Source organism: Sinocyclocheilus rhinocerous, unplaced genomic scaffold (genome assembly GCF_001515625.1).
Source record: "Sinocyclocheilus rhinocerous isolate Xijiao unplaced genomic scaffold, SAMN03320098_v1.1 scaffold1312, whole genome shotgun sequence".
NCBI lineage: Eukaryota > Metazoa > Chordata > Actinopteri > Cypriniformes > Cyprinidae > Sinocyclocheilus > Sinocyclocheilus rhinocerous.
In genome coordinates, this window is record NW_015639805.1 from 339,971 (window position 1) to 361,066 (window position 21,096).

General features: G+C 37.3%; 3 protein-coding genes across 6 annotated transcripts in view; 2 read left to right on the forward strand and 1 right to left on the reverse strand.

The window, feature by feature from the left end:
- The window catches only part of LOC107752137 (ubiquitin-protein ligase E3B-like), a 15,070-nt gene extending 2,929 nt beyond the window's left edge, over window positions 1–12,141 (forward strand). Inside the window, exons 4-27 of the mRNA XM_016568012.1 lie at window positions 1,040–1,157; window positions 1,271–1,330; window positions 1,433–1,537; window positions 1,695–1,791; window positions 1,883–1,968; window positions 2,213–2,295; window positions 2,417–2,522; window positions 2,641–2,761; window positions 3,030–3,207; window positions 3,345–3,514; window positions 4,245–4,412; window positions 4,718–4,889; window positions 5,059–5,177; window positions 5,365–5,479; window positions 5,667–5,766; window positions 5,951–6,070; window positions 6,320–6,496; window positions 6,589–6,837; window positions 7,873–7,938; window positions 8,059–8,117; window positions 8,430–8,612; window positions 9,900–10,011; window positions 10,084–10,176; window positions 10,272–12,141. Of these exons, the coding sequence (XP_016423498.1) occupies window positions 1,040–1,157; window positions 1,271–1,330; window positions 1,433–1,537; window positions 1,695–1,791; window positions 1,883–1,968; window positions 2,213–2,295; window positions 2,417–2,522; window positions 2,641–2,761; window positions 3,030–3,207; window positions 3,345–3,514; window positions 4,245–4,412; window positions 4,718–4,889; window positions 5,059–5,177; window positions 5,365–5,479; window positions 5,667–5,766; window positions 5,951–6,070; window positions 6,320–6,496; window positions 6,589–6,837; window positions 7,873–7,938; window positions 8,059–8,117; window positions 8,430–8,612; window positions 9,900–10,011; window positions 10,084–10,176; window positions 10,272–10,463 (3,049 nt within the window). The 3' untranslated portion in view covers window positions 10,464–12,141. The remainder of the gene's footprint in view (window positions 1–1,039; window positions 1,158–1,270; window positions 1,331–1,432; window positions 1,538–1,694; window positions 1,792–1,882; window positions 1,969–2,212; window positions 2,296–2,416; window positions 2,523–2,640; window positions 2,762–3,029; window positions 3,208–3,344; window positions 3,515–4,244; window positions 4,413–4,717; window positions 4,890–5,058; window positions 5,178–5,364; window positions 5,480–5,666; window positions 5,767–5,950; window positions 6,071–6,319; window positions 6,497–6,588; window positions 6,838–7,872; window positions 7,939–8,058; window positions 8,118–8,429; window positions 8,613–9,899; window positions 10,012–10,083; window positions 10,177–10,271) is intronic.
- A 3,261-nt stretch (window positions 12,142–15,402) lies between these two features.
- Window positions 15,403–19,017, reverse strand: LOC107752154 (cob(I)yrinic acid a,c-diamide adenosyltransferase, mitochondrial-like). Of its 2 annotated transcripts, none has more exons than XM_016568042.1 (9): window positions 18,827–19,017; window positions 18,644–18,708; window positions 18,436–18,529; window positions 18,273–18,330; window positions 16,593–16,665; window positions 16,410–16,507; window positions 16,167–16,231; window positions 16,008–16,067; window positions 15,403–15,838 (listed from the first exon to the last, which is right to left on the reverse strand). In XM_016568042.1, the coding sequence occupies exons 1-9, from the start codon at window positions 18,928–18,930 to the stop codon at window positions 15,784–15,786; spliced, it is 672 nt and encodes a 223-aa protein (XP_016423528.1). In that variant the 5' UTR covers window positions 18,931–19,017; the 3' UTR covers window positions 15,403–15,783. The 2 variants fall into 2 exon arrangements, with proteins under 2 accessions (XP_016423528.1, XP_016423527.1); XM_016568041.1 differs by having other exon boundaries at window positions 15,403–15,868.
- Window positions 19,018–19,148: 131 nt separating this feature from the next.
- LOC107752138 (mevalonate kinase-like) overlaps window positions 19,149–21,096 on the forward strand; it is a 10,064-nt gene continuing 8,116 nt past the window's right edge. For 2 of the 3 annotated variants that reach the window (XM_016568015.1, XM_016568013.1), the window contains exons 1-4: window positions 19,149–19,311; window positions 19,909–20,056; window positions 20,245–20,386; window positions 20,507–20,662. In XM_016568015.1, the coding sequence (XP_016423501.1) occupies window positions 19,234–19,311; window positions 19,909–20,056; window positions 20,245–20,386; window positions 20,507–20,662 (524 nt within the window). In that variant the 5' untranslated portion in view covers window positions 19,149–19,233. The remainder of the gene's footprint in view (window positions 19,312–19,908; window positions 20,057–20,244; window positions 20,387–20,506; window positions 20,663–21,096) is intronic. The other variant, XM_016568016.1, reaches the window with a different exon arrangement.

Here is a 21,096-nt window from a genome sequence, read left to right on the forward strand (position 1 = left end):
TCCAGTAGCCCCTCACTGCAGAACAAAGATCCAGGGGACGGGGTTGGATCCACATCTAGGGGGTGGAGATGGTAGGTTTAGGGGTGGAGATGGGTGGGTTTAGGGATCAGGGGGTGGAGACGGGTAGGTTTAGGTATATGTAAGGTGGGAGGAGTTGGATCTGGATCCAACCTCGCCCCCTGGATCTTGTGTTCTGCAGTGAGGACCATCTCCATTTTTGATGCAGCGTGAACTGTAACGTAGGTCTAAGGTTCTCGTCGCATGTCTTTTATGTGCTTTTTAGATGTTGAATTGAAATCAAATAATGCCATACTGCCCTTAATACTTCTGAATGTGATGTCTACTTCATAATTATTGAGAAAAGTATGGAAAAACATGTTTCAGATCACTCAAACCATATATGGAAATGGAGGCGCCCTTATATGGTTACTAATGGGGTTTGATGGTCATCTAGTGGAAAAGCTTGGTACTACGCCCAAACAAAATCGCACTGAAAGCTCATTTTTTGAGATATCAACCTCAAATTTGGAACATGACTTGTTCAGACTTTTGGTTTTAATTTTCTAGCAGTTTTAGAGTAAAACATGCTTTGTAAAATATATATTTTATATAAAATATTAATATTTTAATTTTTATATTTTCATAAACTTTAACTTCCATAACTTGTTTGTAATATAATTTTTATAACTTTTTTTCACTTCTACAATAATCTGCCAAGTGTCTTCTTTAAAAAAGAGACCAACCTTAAGTCTGTGCTCCAAAGCATTCACAATTTCTAACAATTTAAGTTGGAAATGTCATTTTAAGTTCTATGCTCAAAAAGTTGAACCGACAGTTAACAGGTTAATTAAATTAAGTGCTTTTGTCATTTTTATTAATTTGTCTTTTTTTAATATTTCTAAATAGTTTGAATTTATTTTTATTTCAGTTTTACTTTTAATTTTATGGCATTCACAGTAGTTGCTGTTTGAAAATATATTGTCAGCATAGTGATGTACCCTGACACAGATTTATCACTTTTTCACATTTTCTGTTTTAGGAAAGAGGTCGATGACTTCATTGCAGTCAGCGATGCCGGTTCAACAAAAAGAAATGCATTGTCCATCTTCAAAATCGCTAGAAAATTATTATTTATATTGCGCAAGGATGATAAGTTGGTGAGCATCATGCAATGTTAAGATTTTTATTGGAAGAGGATTTGTTTAGTTACTTTTTTAAATATTGTCTATTCTTATTGATGGCATTGATTTGTTTTTTTTCGCTTACATAGAGGTTTGAGAAGCTGTGTAGAATCATACTAAGTAGCATGGATGTGGAGAATGAACCTAAAGTAAGTTTTTAACCAAGCGATGACTGAAATATACTTTATCGTATCGTACGTTATAATAGTTCTGCAATTTTGCATTGTTGTGACAGACTATTACTTTTCTAGGTATGGTATGTATCCCTGGCCCTTTCAAAAGATCTCACCATCCCCTGGCTGAAACAGATCAAAGATGTGCTCTGGGTCTCTTGTGAATTTCTGAAAAGACTGAAGGTATTTCCTTGTGATAATCTTAGTTAATACACATCTGATCTGTTTGTTGAATACCTTTTCAAATTACTCTGTGTGAGTTTTTCAGTTATCTGTACATACGGGTCAGGAAGTGCTTCTTGAAGAATGCTTATTTCCTGCTTTCACTTTCTCTCTGCAGCCTGACATACTGCAAGATAATAAATTAGTGACGCTGTACCTGACAATGCTGATAACCTTCACTGACACATCGACATGGAAAATCATCCGAGGGAAGGGTTCGTGTCACATGTGATCAGAGCTGATGAGATGATTTACAAGTTAAAACACATAGAATCTTACTAAAGGTTCCTCTCTAATTTTTTTAAGGAGAGGCCCTCAAGCCTGCTTTAAACAGAATTTGTGAGAACATCATGGGACATCTCAATCAGAAGGGCTTCTACTCTGTTCTTCAGGTACTACTCATCCAATCAGAATCTTGTCACAGGCTGATAGCATATAATTTGAATAAATTATAGTGTTGTTAACACTGTAACTTCTTTCAAAAACATAGAAAAGTGTTTTTTTATTTGATGTGAAAAGCATCATATTATCTTACTGTTATGCTCAAGAAACATTTCTTAATATTATCGATGTTAAGATAAGTTGCTTCTTAATGTTTTTGTGAAAACAAAATATAATTTTTTTTGCTGTTTGCAGATTCTACTGACAAATGGATTGGCAAGATCCAGACCTTCCCTTTCCAAAGGAACCCTCACGGCCATTTTTACGCTGTCACTCAGGTCGGTTGCCATGAGAACTGGCTTTGCTCTCTGAGACATCTCACAGTCTGATTACATCAGCAGCTCTATTTCTGTGAAGTGACCGATAATGTGATGAGCTTTTGATTCTGGTGTGTTTCAGGCCTGTTATCGCTGCACATTTCTCAGACAACCTGCTGAGGTCTTTCCTTCTCCACATCATGTCTGTTCCGGCATTCATCTCGCACCTCAACACACTCACTCCAGATGTAAGAAATAAACACATGCAGATAGACAAGAACGCCTCATTTGCACACACATCTTACAAAGTCAAAACTAAAATTGCGAGAATATGATTTCACCTGTCTGTATTTGTGCTCTTTTCAGTGTATGGTCACCATCCAAACCCATGACCTTTTCCGCAAGTTTGTCTTGTTTTTAAGTCGAGAGGAGCAGTGCTTGGATATCTGTGTTTGTCTGGAAGGAAGCCACACTCTGTGCTTACTGGGTAAGCATGTGTGTTTTGAACACACACTTCTTGGAGTGTGTATTTGATTCACAGAACAACGGTGGACTGGTGAACGGAATCAGTTCTTAGGATGTAATTGCACTGCTGGGCCATTTTCATTCTTAGTTTATAATTTCTTGATCATTTCTCTCAGCGGTTTGGCTCTTTTGGAAAAATGCATTAACCAAAAATAAAAAATTGACTCTTTGGTCAAAAAAGGTTCCCGACCCCTGATTTATCTCACCGTCTCTCTATGTTTTGTTTCCAGGTAACCTCATTCAGCTGGGATACTTTAATGTAAAAGTTCTAGAGCAGGAAGCTGGTCACTTTGTCAAGGATCTGACCGATATGTTGTCATACAGTCAGAGATATGTGTCTCAGAAGAAATCCAATCTCACACACTGGCACCCAGTGTTGGGCTGGTTCTCCCAGACTGTTGACTATGGGTATGTCAATGTTATATTGACTAAATACAGCAATTGATTATACTTTCTGGATTTCTCTGTTGTGTCATCCTATTAAGCGTTCTTTCTCTTTCACTCCCTTGTTTTCTTCTTTCTTTCTTTCTTTGCGGTCTCTTCAGGCTTAATGAGTCTATGCCGTTGGTAACAAAGCAGTTACAGTGTCTGTGGGGAGTTCCAGTGATCTGCACTCTCTTCTGTGATGTTCTCAGCAAAAAGCTAGAAACTCAAGATCCCACTCCACCTCCCCCTCCTCCGCCAAACTCATTACAGAATAATCTGCCTGTCAAAAGTGAGAAACACCTATATTTAAACTAGTTCATAAACATTTCTATTGTTACAGGATGCATAGAACAAATGTTATTTGGTAGTTGATTGCACATGGAAAAAAAAAAAATTAAAAACCCTGTAATCACAAACCATAAAAAACGAATAAAAAAAACATTCAGTTCAATTACAGTGACGCATTGCTGACACACGAGATCAAACGAGATGTTATGTAGTTTTAATAACGATATATAATAACGGGAAAAACATTGTTTTCATGACATACATAATATTTCGTTATTACGAGAAAAAAAAACAATTTTAACGAGAAAAAGATGTTGTTTTAACAATATGACATATTATGATAATATAATTTTTATAATTTTGTTTTAATAATATGTGTGTGGCAGCAGTGTGTCACTAAGTTATTGTGATTATGGAAATTAATTATTTATAAAAAAAAATTTTTAAATATTTAAATATATTGTTTATCCTGGTTTCTGTAAACAGTAGCAGTAGTATCAGAAATATCTTGAGTGGCCTTCAAATATTGTCTTTAAAAATTGAGGGCTTTGGAGTCAAAAAGGTTGGCCTAAAGAATGCCACACTGCTGTCTCTGAGTCTAAGTGCTCTTTCCCTGGTTAAACCAAGGATACAAAGTAAACAGCAGCAAACAGTACTGTGTTGCAAGTCATCAGGTCTCTCTTCATCCTGTTTTCACTGGGGAACCCTTGTTAAACTGTCTGCACGTATAGATCTGTTCAAGCGAGCGTTCCAGAAGTCCGCATCTGTGCGGAACATCCTGAAACCGGTCGGAGGGAAGCGTGTGGATTCGGCTGAGGTCCAGAAGGTGTGCAGTATTTGTGTGCTGTATCAGACGGCCCTCACCACACTCACGCAGATCCGCCTGCAGATTCTCACAGGTACATGCTTTTCACATGAAACCATTTATGAAGTCTATGCTGTTTACAGACCTATAATGCACATTCACACAAGTAACCTCTTCAGTAATGTTTTATCCTCATCCTGGAAAAAAGGTTTATACTTGTATCAGATGTTTTTGCAGAATATTAGTTGTTTGTAAGGTAGGTCCAAAACCACTGTAGAGTAGTGTCCAGTGAAACAACAACAAAAAAAATTCTTGGTCCTTGAAATATTGCGTGTCATAAATTTGTTTAATATTCTTTTTAATCTTGATTTTATGTTTCAAATGAAACTCTGGTTCCAGGACTGACATATCTGGATGAGCTGCTGCCTAAGCTGTGGGCATTCATCTGTGAGCTTGGCCCTCAGGGGGGACTCCGACTCTTCCTGGAGTGTCTCAATAATGACACGGAAGAGTCCAAACAGCTTCTGGCCATGCTGATGCTCTTCTGTGACTGCTCCAGACATCTCATCACGTAAGTGATGTATCGTCCACTGGTGACAATTTTGCATTTATTTGAATGATATATATTTATTTGTTTATTTATGCATTACATTTTTTTTCACTACAAATTCAGCACAACAGTGTGAGTGAAAAGTTGATTTGAAAATTAAAGTAATATATTACACATTTTTTAATTCCAGGATTCTGGATGACATAGAGGTGTATGAAGAACAGATTTCTTTTAAAATGGAAGAGCTTGTTACCATCTCCTCGTTCCTCAACACATTTATTTACAAGATGATCTGGGATGGTATTTTAGGTGAGTAGGTATTATTTAGCCCTTGTGTGTGTTTCTGCAACAAGGGACTTTTTTTACGTATGTGCATGCATTCTTTTCTCCAGCCTTGTTCTCAGCTTCATTTAGATAAACCACAGTTGTTTTGAACCATCTGTGTATGGAGGCAGTGATAATGTGCTTTCTTTGTGTGGTCATTCATTTGTTTCAGAGAATGCCAAAGGAGAGAAGCTGGACTTATTCCACAGTGTTCACGGCTGGCTGATGGTTCTGTATGAGCGGGACTGTCGCAGGAGATTCACACCTGAAGATCACTGGCTCCGCAAGTGTGTCAGCCTCGCATGCTGTATATATTTGAGTCAGATTATTTTATTGTTTTACTTTATAGTTGGAGCTGGGTCCATTCAAAAACAAATTACTGATAATTATTCTCATATAGGGGAAAGATAAATGCACCGGCTTACAAAATAGGTCTCATTTGTTTTGTTTTTTTCCTCTGTATGTGTAACACAGGGATCTGAAGCCCAGTCTGTTGTTTCAAGAGCTGGAGAAAGGCAAAAAAAGAGCACAGCTGCTACTTCAGTACATTCCTCATGTCATCCCACACAAAAATGTGAGAATCAGACTCAAAACGAAAGATTATTATTAATGCTCATGGTTCATAACAGGTCATGAATGCAAAGGATCGTACAAAGATTCAGTCTTCCTTTCATAAAGAATCCAAGTTAGATCAAAATCATCGTCATTTTATCTTTCAAAACAAAATGTCAAAATGTACGGATTTGCTTTTGTGACAGAGGGTGCTGTTGTTCCGTAACATCGTGACAAAAGAGAAGGAGACTCTAGGATTGGTGGAAACAAGCTCCGCCTCTCCCCATGTGACTCATATAACCATTCGCCGCTCACGCATGTTGGAGGTAATGATGATAATCATTCTCAAATACTGATACACAATGAACATAATGCGTATTACGTCTATTAGCATTTATAGCTCAAAGAGCATGGTGCCAAGGTCATTGGTTTCGATTTCCAATGAATGGATGAATTAAGAAAAAAGTATACGTTGAATGCAATGTAAGTCGCTTTCGAAAAAAGCGTCTTCCAAATGCATAAATGTAAACTAAGAAAAATAATATTGATCTCTCTCTTTTCCCTTATCTCCATAGGATGGTTATGATCAACTGCGGCGTCTGCCTGTCAACTCCATTAAGGGAGTGATCCGAGTGAAGTTTGTGAATGATTTAGGCATGGACGAGGCTGGAATTGACCAGGACGGTGTGTTTAAAGAGTTCTTAGAAGAGATCATCAAGAAGGTTTTCAACCCAGCGCTCAATCTGTTTAAGGTATACACTGCAGCTAAAGGCTGCGGTTAACCCAAACAATCATAAGACCTACCATACTTTGCCACTAAAAATCAGCAATCTATCTCTTTCAGACCACCAGTGGGAATGAGAGATTATATCCCTCCCCAACCTCCAGCATCCACGAGAACCACCTTCAGCTGTTTGAATTTGTTGGAAAGATGCTTGGAAAGGCCATGTATGAAGGCATAGTAGTGGACGTGCCATTTGCCTCTTTTTTTCTCAGTCAGGTTTTGGGTCACCATCACAGCACCTTCTACAGCTCCATAGATGAGCTGCCCTCTCTTGACTCGGAGTTCTACAAAAACCTCACCTCCATTAAGGTCAGTGCCAGTGTGACTACTACGACATTCGTACAGAGTTTGGAAAGATTTGAACTCTTATGTTATACCCAAATTCTCTTTTGTGATTTCTAATCTCCTCTGTTTCATACCCCAAACACATTTTGGTCTGTTGTGAACAGCTGCACAAATACAGCAGGGTCTCCAAATCCAACAGGGCAACATTAGATGTTAATGAAATCTGTTACCCTCATCTATTTCACGCAGAATAGCTTGTTCACCTAAATTCACTCTAGTGATGTCTAAACATTTTTATTTTATATCCTAAAAAGCGTAATGCTCTGATGTGAACAGCTGCAGATATACACCAGGGTTACCAAATATGACAACATAGCATTAAAAGTTACCGAAATCTGTTACCCCTCTCAATTCCACACAGAATGGGTTTAATGTTTTTTAAATTCACTTTGGTGATGTCTAATCTCTTTTGTTTTACAACACATTTTGGTCTAATGCAAAAAGCTGCACACAAACAGCAGGGTCGACAAATCTGACAAAGAAGCATTTGACATTACCAAAATCTGTTAGCTAAATCGGTTACTCCACTTTATTTCACACACAATGCCTTTAATGTTACCAAGATTTACTCTGGTGATGTCTAACCGTCTCTGTTTCATACCACTAAAAGCATTTTGGTCTGGCATGAACAGTTGCAGCTATACAGCTTAGTAACCAAATCCGACAATGCAGTATTTTTTTTAGACAAAATGGCTTAAAATATTTACTCAAATTCACTCTAGTGATGTCAAATTCTCTTGTTTCACACCCCAAAAAGCATTTTGGTCTAATACCAATAGCTGCACTCAAATAGCAGGGTCACCAAATCTGACAATGTAGCATTAGAGGCAACTGATACCCTTCTTTAATCTTAAATGTATGTTTGTTATATAACTAATTAATGAAATAAAAAAAACAGGCTGTTTTCTTCAGCCGGACTCATTCAGATTCAGAGTTTATTTCATATTCGTTTTGATCTTGTAGTAATATCCATGACCACTTACTGATTTGATTTTTCAGCGTTATGATGGGGATGTCAGTGATCTGGGTCTGACTTTGTCTTATGATGAAGAGGTGATGGGGCAGGTAAGCATCTTTTGTTTCAGCTGAAATGCTGAATCCGTTTTTTTTTTGGTTCTTCTGACACTATTGGGTTTCCTCATTCTCTCATACGCTCACTCGGTTCCTTTCGTTGTCTCTTCACAGTTAGTCTGCCATGAGCTAATTCCTGGTGGAAAGACCATGCCTGTCACTAATGAAAACAAGTGAGTTCATTTTGTCTCTTCGGTCAAGTGTAAATAAAATTTTCGTGGCAGTACTGCCTCCTATTCACATTCATTACAACAAGAAGAAATGACCCGATGAAAAAACAAATTAGTATTGGAAGCAGAGCGGTTCAAAAAGCAATTAGGGATTTGCAACCACAGACAAATACTTAACTTATCTATTTAAACCTATTGTTCTCTCCCAATTGGATTCTCTTATATCAGCGAGCTTAGAATAGGACACAATAGAAGATTGTTTTTCAGTTCATGTTTTGTCATTAACCTTTAATTTTTTTGCTAACCATCCTCCAGGATCAGCTACATCCACCTGATGGCCCACTTTCGCATGCACACCCAGATCAAGGAGCAGACGGCCGCATTCATCAGGGGCTTCCGCAGCATCATCAACCCAGAGTGGCTGCACATGTTCTCCACCCCTGAGGTCCAGAGGCTCATCTCTGGAGACAACGCTGAGATAGACCTGGATGATCTCAAGTGAGTCTGCACATCTTAACAAGGGCCTAGAAGGGTTTTGCATATCAGTTTGTTGGTTTGCAATAAAAACTAAGAATGACGCAGTGCATCAAACCTACTTTGCTCTCTATATAGTCAACAAGGCTGGAAGCATTTTGAATGCATCACACCTTCAGTGAACAGAAATTAATCGTCAATAGAATAGGTCTGAAATTGAGCAGACACAATATCACATTTAAACTACACAATTATTGCGTGCATGTTTCACAATAACATTATTATTGCGATATCTATAGAAATTGACAAATAAATAAAAAATGCTCTCAGTCAAATACATTCTTAACTAAAGCTAATTTGATGTTCTCCCTTTTTTAACTGATGAACTACAGGAATGTAGGGAGGTGGGGAGAGAGTTAGTAACCATAACTGTACAAAAGTGTACCAAAAGAACTTCCTGAAGACTAGGATGTCTAACACCACCTTATTTATTTTTTTACGGAATCTACACTGGCGAGCTAGCTTTTTTTTTTTTTGCTGTGCGTAGAGTGTCTCCTTTTCTCTGTCATCTCAGACATGATTTTGTGCGGCAGTAGTAGCTATACACTGCATTGTTGTCTTCTTTTTCCATTTTTTGATGGGTGGCAACTAGAGTTAGGGCCATTCACACAGATTGCACTTTTGCATTCCAGTGCGCTGTTTATTCATTGCTTCTTCATGTAAATGTTCTAGACAGATGTGTTTGACCATTGCGCTCGTGTCTCTAAAAACGCATCATGTTCATCTCATATTTTTAAACGTACAAACGGCACCTTTAGTTAGTGTTAGTGTGTCAGCCAGATAGTTATAGGCGCTCAATTATTTACTTTATGGTTGTATGCGTGGTGTTAACATAATGATAATGATTAATGTAACGGTCTATGTTTAATTTCTGTAAATATCATGGTTATCATCAGTACCGGTATATTGCAACACCCCTATTCTGAAATAAAATGATCCTTTTATATATACGTATATAAATAACCTCTGACTGTTACATCAAAGCCAGATATGTATTATTTCTAGTCCCTGACTTTTTAATTTAATTATTTCAATCATCTTTTATTTCTCACGGATTTGTTCAGATATCTTAAAATGCTTCCGCTAGCCCATACAAGCACAAAGTTGAACACATTTCACCACGTTTATAACCACTGTGCAGATCTTTCTCACAGTCAGCACTGAAAATGTAGCACTAATAATCGCATGCTGTGAAGAACAGTCTTAAAAAGGTTACTCCAAATGATGCATGTGATTTTCTGTCTCTCCCAGGAAGCACACTGTGTACTACGGAGGTTTCCATAGCAGCCACAGAGTCATTCTTTGGCTGTGGGACATTCTCTCCAGTGACTTTTCTCCTGAGGAGAGAGCCATGTTCTTGAAGGTAATACTTAACACATATTTGGGTTATTTCAAGGTTTATTACCATCTATAATGTGGCTGTATTACTCCTCAGTTTGTCACCAGCTGCTCAAGACCTCCTCTGCTTGGATTTGCCTACCTCAAACCCCCTTTCTCCATCCGTTGCGTGGAAGTGTCAGATGATCAGGTTAGACATCACCCCATCTGCCTACTCCATACATTGTTCTGCAAAGATTGTGTAGCTTCTTCATCATGCTTCTTTGTGTCTGATTGCATACGCAGGACACAGGCGACACTTTAGGTAGCGTTCTGCGTGGCTTTTTTACCATTCGTAAGAAGGAGCCAGGTGGTCGCCTCCCTACATCCTCCACTTGTTTCAACCTGCTCAAGCTGCCCAACTACAGCAAGAAGAGCATCCTCAGAGACAAACTCCGCTACGCAATCAGCATGAACACTGGCTTTGAGCTTTCATAACCCAACAAGTTTATTCTACCCATACAAACTCATACATCTACAAATACGAAAACTGGCAGTGGCTGAACTAAAGTGGCCTCACAAAGGTTGAAGTAGGAGACATAATGATTACAATCTTGCGTCGTTGACATTTTGGCCTTCAGCTAAGGCCCCTAAACTTGAGTTGCACAAGGACAATTTTTTCATCAGCGTGTACTCTCTTGTCTACTCTTGTCTACCAAATGGCAAGTGAATGAAGAAACATACTAACTTTTTAAAATCGTGGAACTGAGCTAAACGTGTCCAGTCAGACTTAGAGACTTGGAGAAGATCAACCATAGAAGTATATTAAAAAGTCTTGAACATTACCTACAGAGTTGTTTTTGAACCACTTAAAGATCCATATTTAGTGTCATGTTCTTCATTCTCAGCATTTGACGCCAAAAGAGCTCCAAACGCCTTATACAATCAGTTTTAAACCAGCTCAATTTAACGTTGTCAAGTCAGGATCCTTCTGACCCCTAATACATCAACTTAATTTGTTCATCCAGAATAACTACATCGGGCTTAGTCTTTATTGGCTTCTAAGCACTCCTAAACCTCCTCTTAAAGTTACAGAAGATACAGTGGTGGATGTACAGATCTGCAGAAACAGTTCAGCGTTGTCTCTCAGGTCTCCGTGTCTCACTCCCCCAGGAAGGGAACAGGAAAGCAATACTAATGCACTGCAAGCCATACAACTCAAGACACAAAGGAGGCTTTTGCCTGTTTGTACGGCAAATGCTTTCAAGCCCATAGCGCGCTAAACTTCTGCTGGACTTGAGGATCGAGCTTTAAGAGGAAACCCAGCACTGTTGATCGACTTCAGCGTGTCAGAGCCAGCAGTATGTCAGATAAGAGATGTCCCTGCAGAGATACACCTCTCCTTTCCTGCTTTCTCTTCATATACACTACAGAGCCCTTTCCAGAATCGGCCTAATGTCATTGTGACATTTCTTTTTGCTCATGATATTATACTCATTAGTCTTTTCACCCCTAATGCTGTCTTCATGTCAAACTCATCTATTCATTAAGATCAATTCCTTGTCTTGGACTTTTTCTAATTGATGAAGGAAGGGCAGACTAACCACTAAAAGGAATTTTTCTCCATTTTGGAAGTAATCAGTCATCACATGACAAACCGCTCTCACTGTCATCTCCCGCTAACTCTTTGCTCATCATTGTGGTGTATACTACTGGAATTAAGCCATACAGTAAAGATGACTAGCTATCAAACCAGCTCTCGTAGGGACTTTTTCTTAAAGGGAAAGTGTTGCAGTGGCTTCCCTGAAAGGTCAGTGGGCTCAATGGAATCTCACGAAATGTTGTTCCAGTAGACAAAAAAAAATTTCCCTTTGCATGATGTCACTGGATGATTCAAATGATTCCATGTCACAGAGGTCATAGTCTGCTGTTGATATTGTTGTGTTTGTTCTTTTTCCTTTGTTTTGTTATAAAGAAGGTTAGGGTTAATCTGTTAAGATATTTTTGGGTTGTTTTTTCCCCCCAAAATTTAAAGGAAAAACATTGAGAAAATAAGTTTTGCAAAAAGGAAGTGAAGCCTACTTTTAAGTCTGTTAAGATTTAAATTGACCATCAAGAAAAAATTATTAAAATTATTATTATTAACCATTGTATCAGGCTTCATTTTGTTAATGCAAAATATAATTTCTTACTTTGCTTTCCTTTGATTTTGGGGTGAATTATGTCCTGGACATTTCTTCATGAGATTCACCCTTGGTTTCAGGTCTTTAAAAAGCAGTAATCGGCTGTAGTTATTCCAGAATATTTATTGTATGCAAACCCTCTTTCCCTTTGTATGCCGTATATGCAAAATTATAGAGGTAAACATTGTCTGCCCAGCCTCCCCCGGCTCTCCATAAATCAAGGCATGGAAGTATCTTCTGATGTATAGAGTCCTTTGTAGATGTGGAAAGCTGGCTTTAAGCTCATGTAACTTTCTTGTATGCATTGCTGTTAATGTTAAGTTATAAATGTACTGTCCTAATGCACAAGGGCTTAGGCTGAGTCCAATAGCAGAGTTTTGTATTTAAATTAACTGACATTAACATGCTGTTCCCTTTGAAAGATGTTCAAGTGCTCTGGTTGGTGTTGTGGATGAGGAATGTGTTTGGCATAATGCTGTAAATGCAAAAATATTCACATGGACTGTGCTATGTATGGTGAAACGACTGAATTACATGATGTCAGAATCTTGCTCTCTCTCTGATAGGGATGCAACAACCTTTAAAGTGTCTGGTCTCTATTCCTTTGCCTGATGATGAAGTGGCGTTTGAATTTGGTTGCACTACGTGAACTGCAGGTTGTTATATACACAGTATATTACAAAGCAATGGCATTGTAAAGTTCTTCATGTGTGTACAGTAATATTTCCTCTGTAAAATGTAAACTTAATTGTCGAACAAACATACAGATATTTGGATATCCAAATCTAAAAACTTTACTAAACAACAAAGAATGTGCACTGTCATTTATTATTAGATTATCAAGTGAGACTCTTGATAGTATGCTGGAATAACAATAGAGCATGATACTGTATAATGCAGAGACAAAATGTATGAAACTTAAGTCTTTAAAGGGATAGTTGACCCAAAAATGAAAATTCTGTCATTTACTCACACAAGCTGTGTATGAGTTTCTTTCCTCAGTTGAACACAAAAGAAGATATTCTGAAAAATGTTGGCAACCGAACAGTTGACAATAGCCATTGACTATTGAGTGTTTTTCCCCCCCATACTATGGAAGTCGATGGCTACCGTCAACTGTTTGGTTACCAACATTCTTCAAAATATCTAGTTTGGTGTTCAATGGACGAAAGAACCCCATACAGGTTTGGAACAACAACACACAATTTTTTTGTGTGAACTAACTCTTCAAAGTAAATGTGACAAACACGTTTACAGTGATTGTACCAGGTAAATCAGTTTATGTAACATCCCTAAGCTGTTTAGCATTATTGTAACTTACTGTGCCTTTCAGACTGTTTTCCCTCAGTCTGTTTGTAGAGCACTGCCAGAGGCTGAAGTTACGCTCACCCATGGTGCACTGCTGGATGTGATGGGCTGATATTCGAGCTGTTTTTAAAACTGAAGAACCATGAGCTCCAACCAGGTGGTTCAAAGCCATGTGGAGGTTAGTACGACTGAAAAAATTGTTTTTTTAAATTACATTTTTAAAATTAAAAGGACATTGGTGGTAGTTATCTTCAGTTATTTGTAGTTCATGGTTTATTATATCTTTTTTACCAATTAAAAAAATTCCCAAACTACATGTTTATTATTTAAAGTGCCGTTATGAGTAAAAAATACGCCAATTTTTTAAATTCACAATCTCTTTTAAACATAGAATCAGTGAGTTCCAAGGCAGAAAAGAACAGTATTTATTTATATTAGAACGTTTTTCGTAACAATGTAGAAGCCTTTACCGTCACTTTTGTGATCTTTCTCACACAGCCTTGCTTTGGAACTGTTATGTCCGAGCTGATCATAAGTCTGACTTTGATGTAGTCAGTTGAGATACCTTGACTTAACTTGAAATGAATGGAGCCCCTAACGTATGGAACGCAATTGGGTATGAACTGAGAGGAAAGACTGAAATGGTAGAAGAGAAACATAGCCTAATAAAACCTAGCTTAGAATTTGTAGTCTTATGTTTTAGCTTGGATTACTCGGTGTACAAACCATACTCTTGCCAGAGAAACATGTTCCTTCCCCGAGACAGCCTCACACGTCTCAGCTAGCCAAAAGTAGCTTATGACGAAGGCCATAACTGGTGTTCTCTGTCACAAGATTAGCGAGCTATTATTATTTACAAATGTGCCAAGCAGTCAAATGACGAAGATATGTAAAACCCGGTGATGCTTTTTTATGTCATCCATTTCACTCAAGCAACAACAGTCCACATACAATAGATGTAACAAAGGTGACATTGACTGAAAAACACAGTCAGTAAAAAAAGTACACTGTAAAAAAATTACAAGAAAGGTACAAAGCTTTCACTGGGGCTGTACCTTATTTTTACATCTTTGTATCTTATTTAGCCCTAAATGGTACATATTAGTATCTTAAATGTACATACTAATACTGTAAAAGTTCATATTAGTACCTAAGTATATTAGGACCTTTTGAAAGACTGAGTTTTGTACCTATATGTGGATACCTAACCCTTAACTGAACCCTGAATTCTAATTGTTGTTTCAAGGTTAACAAGGATATTTATCCATATTTGTTTGCTTTGTGGTAAATTATAATGCATAAACAGTGCAAACGTGTTAAAAAGTATGATCATCATTTTGGATTTCATTGCCACGGTTGGTGCACCACTGGACACAGTTAAAACACCCTTTTACCCTCCATGTGGGAAAGTCTCTTGAATATAAAAACACATTTTTTTAAACATTTGTATAAACTTGTATGTATTGAAATGGGAATATTAACTGATTCTGTACTGTAAAACTCAATGGTGTATGCAGCTGTCTGCATCCTTCTGAACAACTATACAGAATGTACATCTTTCAATCTTACAGTCTCACAGTCTTCTTGTTGTAAACTACACATTAATGTTTCCATTTATTCATCATATAAATTTATCCAGTGATTTACATGAGAATAACGCACACAGAAGTCATTAATTCAAGAGAGAAAACAACACTAATGCTACCTGTATTTTTTTTAAAGAAATAAACTTTTTATTTTAGAATTTAAATTTTATTCAGCAAGGATGCATTAAATTGATCAAAAGTGACAGTAAAGACATGTTACAAAAGATCTCTATTTCAAATAAATGCTGTTTTTTCTTAACTTTATTCACTAAAGTCTATCATGGTTTACAAAAATATTAAGCAGCACATGTATTATGTATTTATATTGTAAAATCAACCATTTTTGCAAAGTAAACAGAATACAGATGGTAATATTACACAATAATTTGACCATAGTAGTTGCTCTATGTAGTAAATATGAAGAAAAAAAAAAAACTAAATCCTAAAAATTCTCTTTTTTAACTTTACATAACGGTACAATATGGGATCATGAATATAATACAAAGTTTCATTAAAAACTATTTAGCAACTCAATCTAAATATGACTGCAGAGTGTTAAAAATTCTCCTGAATAAACATGTTTATTGTTCCCTCTATAGTTTTTTCAAAAACAGAGTACAGTGTACTCTGGGACAAATTGCCTGACCTATGTTTTTGTATTTAGACATTTATATAGGACTTGGAAACAAGAGCAACATGGTCCAAGTTCTAGATGAGACTCTGAGATGTTTTCTTCCTCCCCTATTCAGGTCTTTTGTAGATAGTTTCTCCATTGCCCTCTTTCATTGCAGCATATCTAGCCACCGTGAACAAGTAGTCACTCAATCTGTTAAAGCAAACAGTGTTCATTGATAAAACTTATATCAATACATGAAATACAATTCTCAAAAGAACTCATTGAATAAAATTCACAGATCCAAATTAAATACTATATATAGTGACTAATAGTTAGAATAGGTTCATACCTGTTCAGATATTTGGCAACTTCAGGATCTGTCTCCCCTGATTGGACAACAGGGGCAACACTGTAATAGATAATGTAAGACCTATGACCTTTGATACTGACACAGCGGTAAGGCAATACAAGTAGAACTGATATTGAATATTGGTTATGCCAGACTGACCAGCGTTCAGCCCGTCGACACGCTGCTCTGGCCACATGTAAAGCTGCACTGCTTTTCCCTCCTGACTGCAAATTGAGTGTGAGATTAAATGGCTTTCCTTCAGTACTTTAAATGCAATATTATTTGTCATCAACATGTTTGTAGCAACCCAAAATCAGATACAATTCTCTATGTAAATTATATCAGTATTTCAGGTACTCTGTGGATATTATGTAATCATATATATTTCTGGAACATACATACAGGAAGTATGAAGTTGGTGAGTGGAGGCAGCTCCTCTGTGAACGAATCAATCCACCTCTCCAGCTCAATCACAGCCAGGGAGCTGAACTTCGTCTTCTCTGTTTGAAACAAGAACATCATAACATGGTTTACTACTTTTCTTTACGATTAAATACACTAGAAATGGCCTGTGATTCTGCTTACTGATATGACTGTCTCTAGCTGATGACCGGGGAGTGGCAATATTTGACCCTACATCCTGTAGTACACACTGGATCTGAACAGAACAGAGAAGTATACAGGCACTTAAGCCAAGCAAAATATAAACCAAGTGCCATTTCCGTGAAAACATTTCAAATCTGAGGTCAAATGACTTTGTACATCCAATAAAATCAACTTGATAACAGCTGGTTTAAAAAAGGAATTCTGTGGAAAGTCCTAGAATAATTTATTTGCAGATTTTGTATAAAAGCAATAAAATGTAAGCTTTTTTGAGAGTGACTTAAGTTTTCAAATGCTTTCAGGGCCACTGGAGTAAAATTAATAATCCACCTAAAATGGATTAGATTACAAAAGGTGTAGATGAGTTTGTTTCTTTATCAGGGACAGACGTGGGGTAATATAGCATTCCATCACTTGCTCACTAATGGATCCTCTGCAGTGAATGGGTGTCGTCAGAATTAGAGTCCAAACAGCTGATGAAAAAAATGTGTAATGCAAATGATGTAATGCTAAATTTAAAAAACAAACAAACACTAGCTTTCTATTTTTTCTATTCTATCTAGGGTGTGCTAGCAATTAGATCACGTCAGCAGTGTAGCTCATTCTTGAAGCAAAGTTTGGTCTGAATGGGGATTGGATTCACTGTTTTGATCATTGCATTTAAACTGAGAAAGCAGGTACAGAATGATGCGTTCGATGTGTGATAGAGTAAACAGTAACAGCACGTGCAGCGGCAGCCTCCCCCGGGTCCTAATGCCCGCCCTGTAAGGAGTTTTAATTCTGTAGGGGGCGCTGTTGGCCTACTTCTAATAAAATGAAAGCAAAATACACAAATAATATTTAGACTGTGTTTCTGATTAAATAAAGCAGTAATTGATGCCATAAAATCATGAGTATGTTTTGATTTAAAGGTCAGGAGCTATAGCTTACAGGAACAAAAAAAAAAAAAAATCACAAACATGACACTTAAATTAATTAATTTTATATATACTGATTTATTCATTCATGTGTAATATGTTACATTTTTAAACAAATGATGAGCTCTAAAAGATTTTCAGAATTTTTACAACTCTTTTGCTTTAGACCATTTACAAATGTTAAACCTTAAAATAAAATGTTAAGGTTACTACTGCATCTTTCTGAAAAAAAATGCAGTAATTAATATATAGTTTATTTTCAAATCTTCAATGTACTGTCATTATAAAATAACTTTATTATTGTTTATTTAATTCTAACAAATAAGTTCGTTAAAAACGAACCAAAATTAAAAACAATTATATATCGTATCGGCCAAAATGAGTTGAAAATTATCGGAATATCGGATATCGGCAAAAATCCAATATCGTGCATCCCTAAATATGTATACACCTTGCTACGTATACTGCGTTAGGCTAACCGAGACTTGTCATTTGCACTTATATATTGTTGCTCTTTTGTTAGTTTTGACTGCTTTTATTGTCCTCATTTGTAAGTCGCTTTGGATAAAAGCGTCTGCTAAATGACTAAATAAATAAATAAATTTCTCCAAATCCGTTTCAATGAAGAAACAAACTCATCCACATCTTAAATGGCCTATGGGTGAGTTAATTTTCAATACATTTTACTTTTTGTGTCAACTATTTCTTTAAAATCATGCTCCTGGTGTCAGAAAGAGACAAGTACCTTCTCCAGCTGATCAGTGAATGAATGGCCGCTGTCAATGCAAAATTCTCTGGCTAACCTGAAAGAGAGAACCAGAGACATTTTTTTTTTGCTGGAAATTAACTACAATCAGGATTTTAGTCATTTGACCCACACACTACGCTACATTAACTCTATCCATTACCCAATTGCTGATGATAATTCATCTGTTGTTCCCAAAGCGTCAAATATATGATCCTCCTTTGGTCTCCTCTCACCTGTGAAGGTACTGGAAAAACCTAATGAGGCGAGACATTGAAAACAAAACAATGTTTACACAAACCTCACACTTCCAATTTGGCATGCAACACATGTTAGTCAATAATCACGTTTGTAGTACGAAATTAAATAACCTTTGTCTCCGGTTTTTGTGTAGATCTTGGGAATTCGTCTGTTTTCTTCAGATGTGCTGTTATACCTTAGAAAACCGAGAGAACATCGGTAACAGACATTTTTCTAAAATAAATGTCACGCCACACTGATACAGTTTAGCCTGAACACATGGGATATATGGGATTCAACATTCTTTTTTTTACCTTCTTTCATCCCTACACAAAGGCTGCATCTGCTTTATGCTCACATATGTCCCCAAACGAAGGACACGGTGAAGACCAGTGTACTTGGTCACGAAAAACGACATCGTAGACGTTAAAACATTTCCAAACGCGCTTCTGTGTTTACTATTAACCGTTTTGACAGCTCTTGCTGCCCGTAGACGGGCGTTCTATCGCGCAACCGATGACGCAATGTGGTGCGAAATGCGATTGGTGTTTTGAGAGGCGATGACTATGAGAGCTTCGTCCTGATTGGCTGGTTTAGAGTCAGCGATCTGAGAGGTTAATTCTGATTGGCCTAGGCTACAGCGACAGTTCACGTGTATACACTGATACAATTTCTCGAAAATATCTTACAAATCTGAAGTTCAGAAGCTGTAATAATTAAGATGCAAACACGAGAGTTTTTCGTTTCTGCCCCAGGGAAAGTCATTCTCCACGGTGAGCATTCTGTCGTGCATGGAAAGGTGGGTGTTTAGTCATTAGAGACCCAAACATTGACTTGATTAAGTGATGAGTTTTCCCTTTACCTCCATTACAATATTTTAGATAATCACTGGTTTGGAAAAATCATAGTAGTGAAGCATATTTTGCTTAGGATTTTGGATAAACTGCTAAATCTTTTAAAATTTGTAAATTTTTAAATCTGCTAAAGATTTAAAGTCCGGAAAATTATTTGGGGTATATCAAATTGTGATTTACTGTGTGTGGGTTCCATTGTGGGAATAATTTCTGTTTATGTAAATATTTAATATTTCTATAGTATGTAGTTTTTTAATGTATAGTTTTCCATGTAGGTTGACATTTTTGTGAGATGTAATTTATCACCACTTACGGGTCAAGAGGTAGAAATCATATGGTAAAAATAGTATCAGTGACGTATTTTTATTTTTTAGGAATCTCCATCATTCAATATGTAATTTTTTTTCTTGTCAGAACTGTTGCTGTGTCATAGTTCACAGTGTCAGCTGCTGTTGTTTTATTTTTTTAACCAATAGTTATTATTTAATTGCTTAATCAATTGTTCTAAAGTCTGTTGTCTGTTCTTAATCAACCTTAAACAGGTGGCTTTGGCTGTGAGTTTGAACCTGCGCACGTTCCTGCGGCTGCAGTCCACATCATCCGGTGAAGTGCACATCAACCTCCCCAATATTGACACTTTTCTGTCCTGGGAAATAACTGCACTGCAGCCTCTTCTGGCAGGGTGTAAAGGTGAGGAGAGATGGATGTTTGATTTTTATTAAAAAGATAGTTCACCCAAAAATGAAAATTCTGTCAGTATCTACTCCTGTATATTCTGTGTGTCGTTGTTATTTGGAATGTTCATTGAAGTTGTAATAATGCAGTGTCGGAACGCAATCATCTCCGGCCCATGTTTCTTTGACTGTTCATTGTTTCAGCAGAGCAGGGTGGCGTGAAGGAACTTGATGCAGATCTGTTGAAGAGACTACGTGAATTCACAGGGATTTCAGAGGATTCCACAGACACAAGAAGCATGGCAGTGTTGGCCTTCCTCTATATGTACCTGTCTGTTTTTGCAGAGTAAGAACACCATTAAACTCTCTGTATCATTTATTAAAACTGCATATATTTGAAAGCTGCATATGAACATTGTTGTAATATGGACTTTTGGCATTTGCTGTTTTGTTCTTGTTTTTCCAGGTCTCTAGCCAGTATCACGGTGTCCGTGTGGTCAGAGTTGCCCACAGGAGCTGGTTTAGGCTCCAGTGCTGCCTATAATGTTTGCCTGTCTGCCGCTCTGCTGTCTGCTAGAGGAAACATATCATATCCTCTTACACCACAGCAGGAGTCAGCCAGGTAACACTTCATTACAATGGATTATGGGGCTTTTATGTAGATAATGTAAGTAAGGATTGTTTCATTTGCTTTTAACTCTCTTTAAAAGTGAGGTACAGACAATTATTATAGGGAGTGCCCTCCTGAAACAACCTGCAGCCTTTTGGTTACCAGCCCAGATTGTTAGCAATAAGGTTACCCCACTTTTGAAACGGCAACACCCCTTCTGATTCAGATGATAGATTAAAGGGATAGTTCACCCAAAAATGAAAATCTGTCCTGAGCGCGTTCTCAACAGCTGGCGTATGACACGTCGTCGTCTTCTTCTTGCTAGTGATGTTACGTTCGTGAACGAATCGTTCTTTTTGAACGAATCTTTTAGGTGAATGAATCGTTCTCGTTCACGTAATCCATCCACTCATATTTCTCGTTCACTGAAATTCCTCCATCCAGCG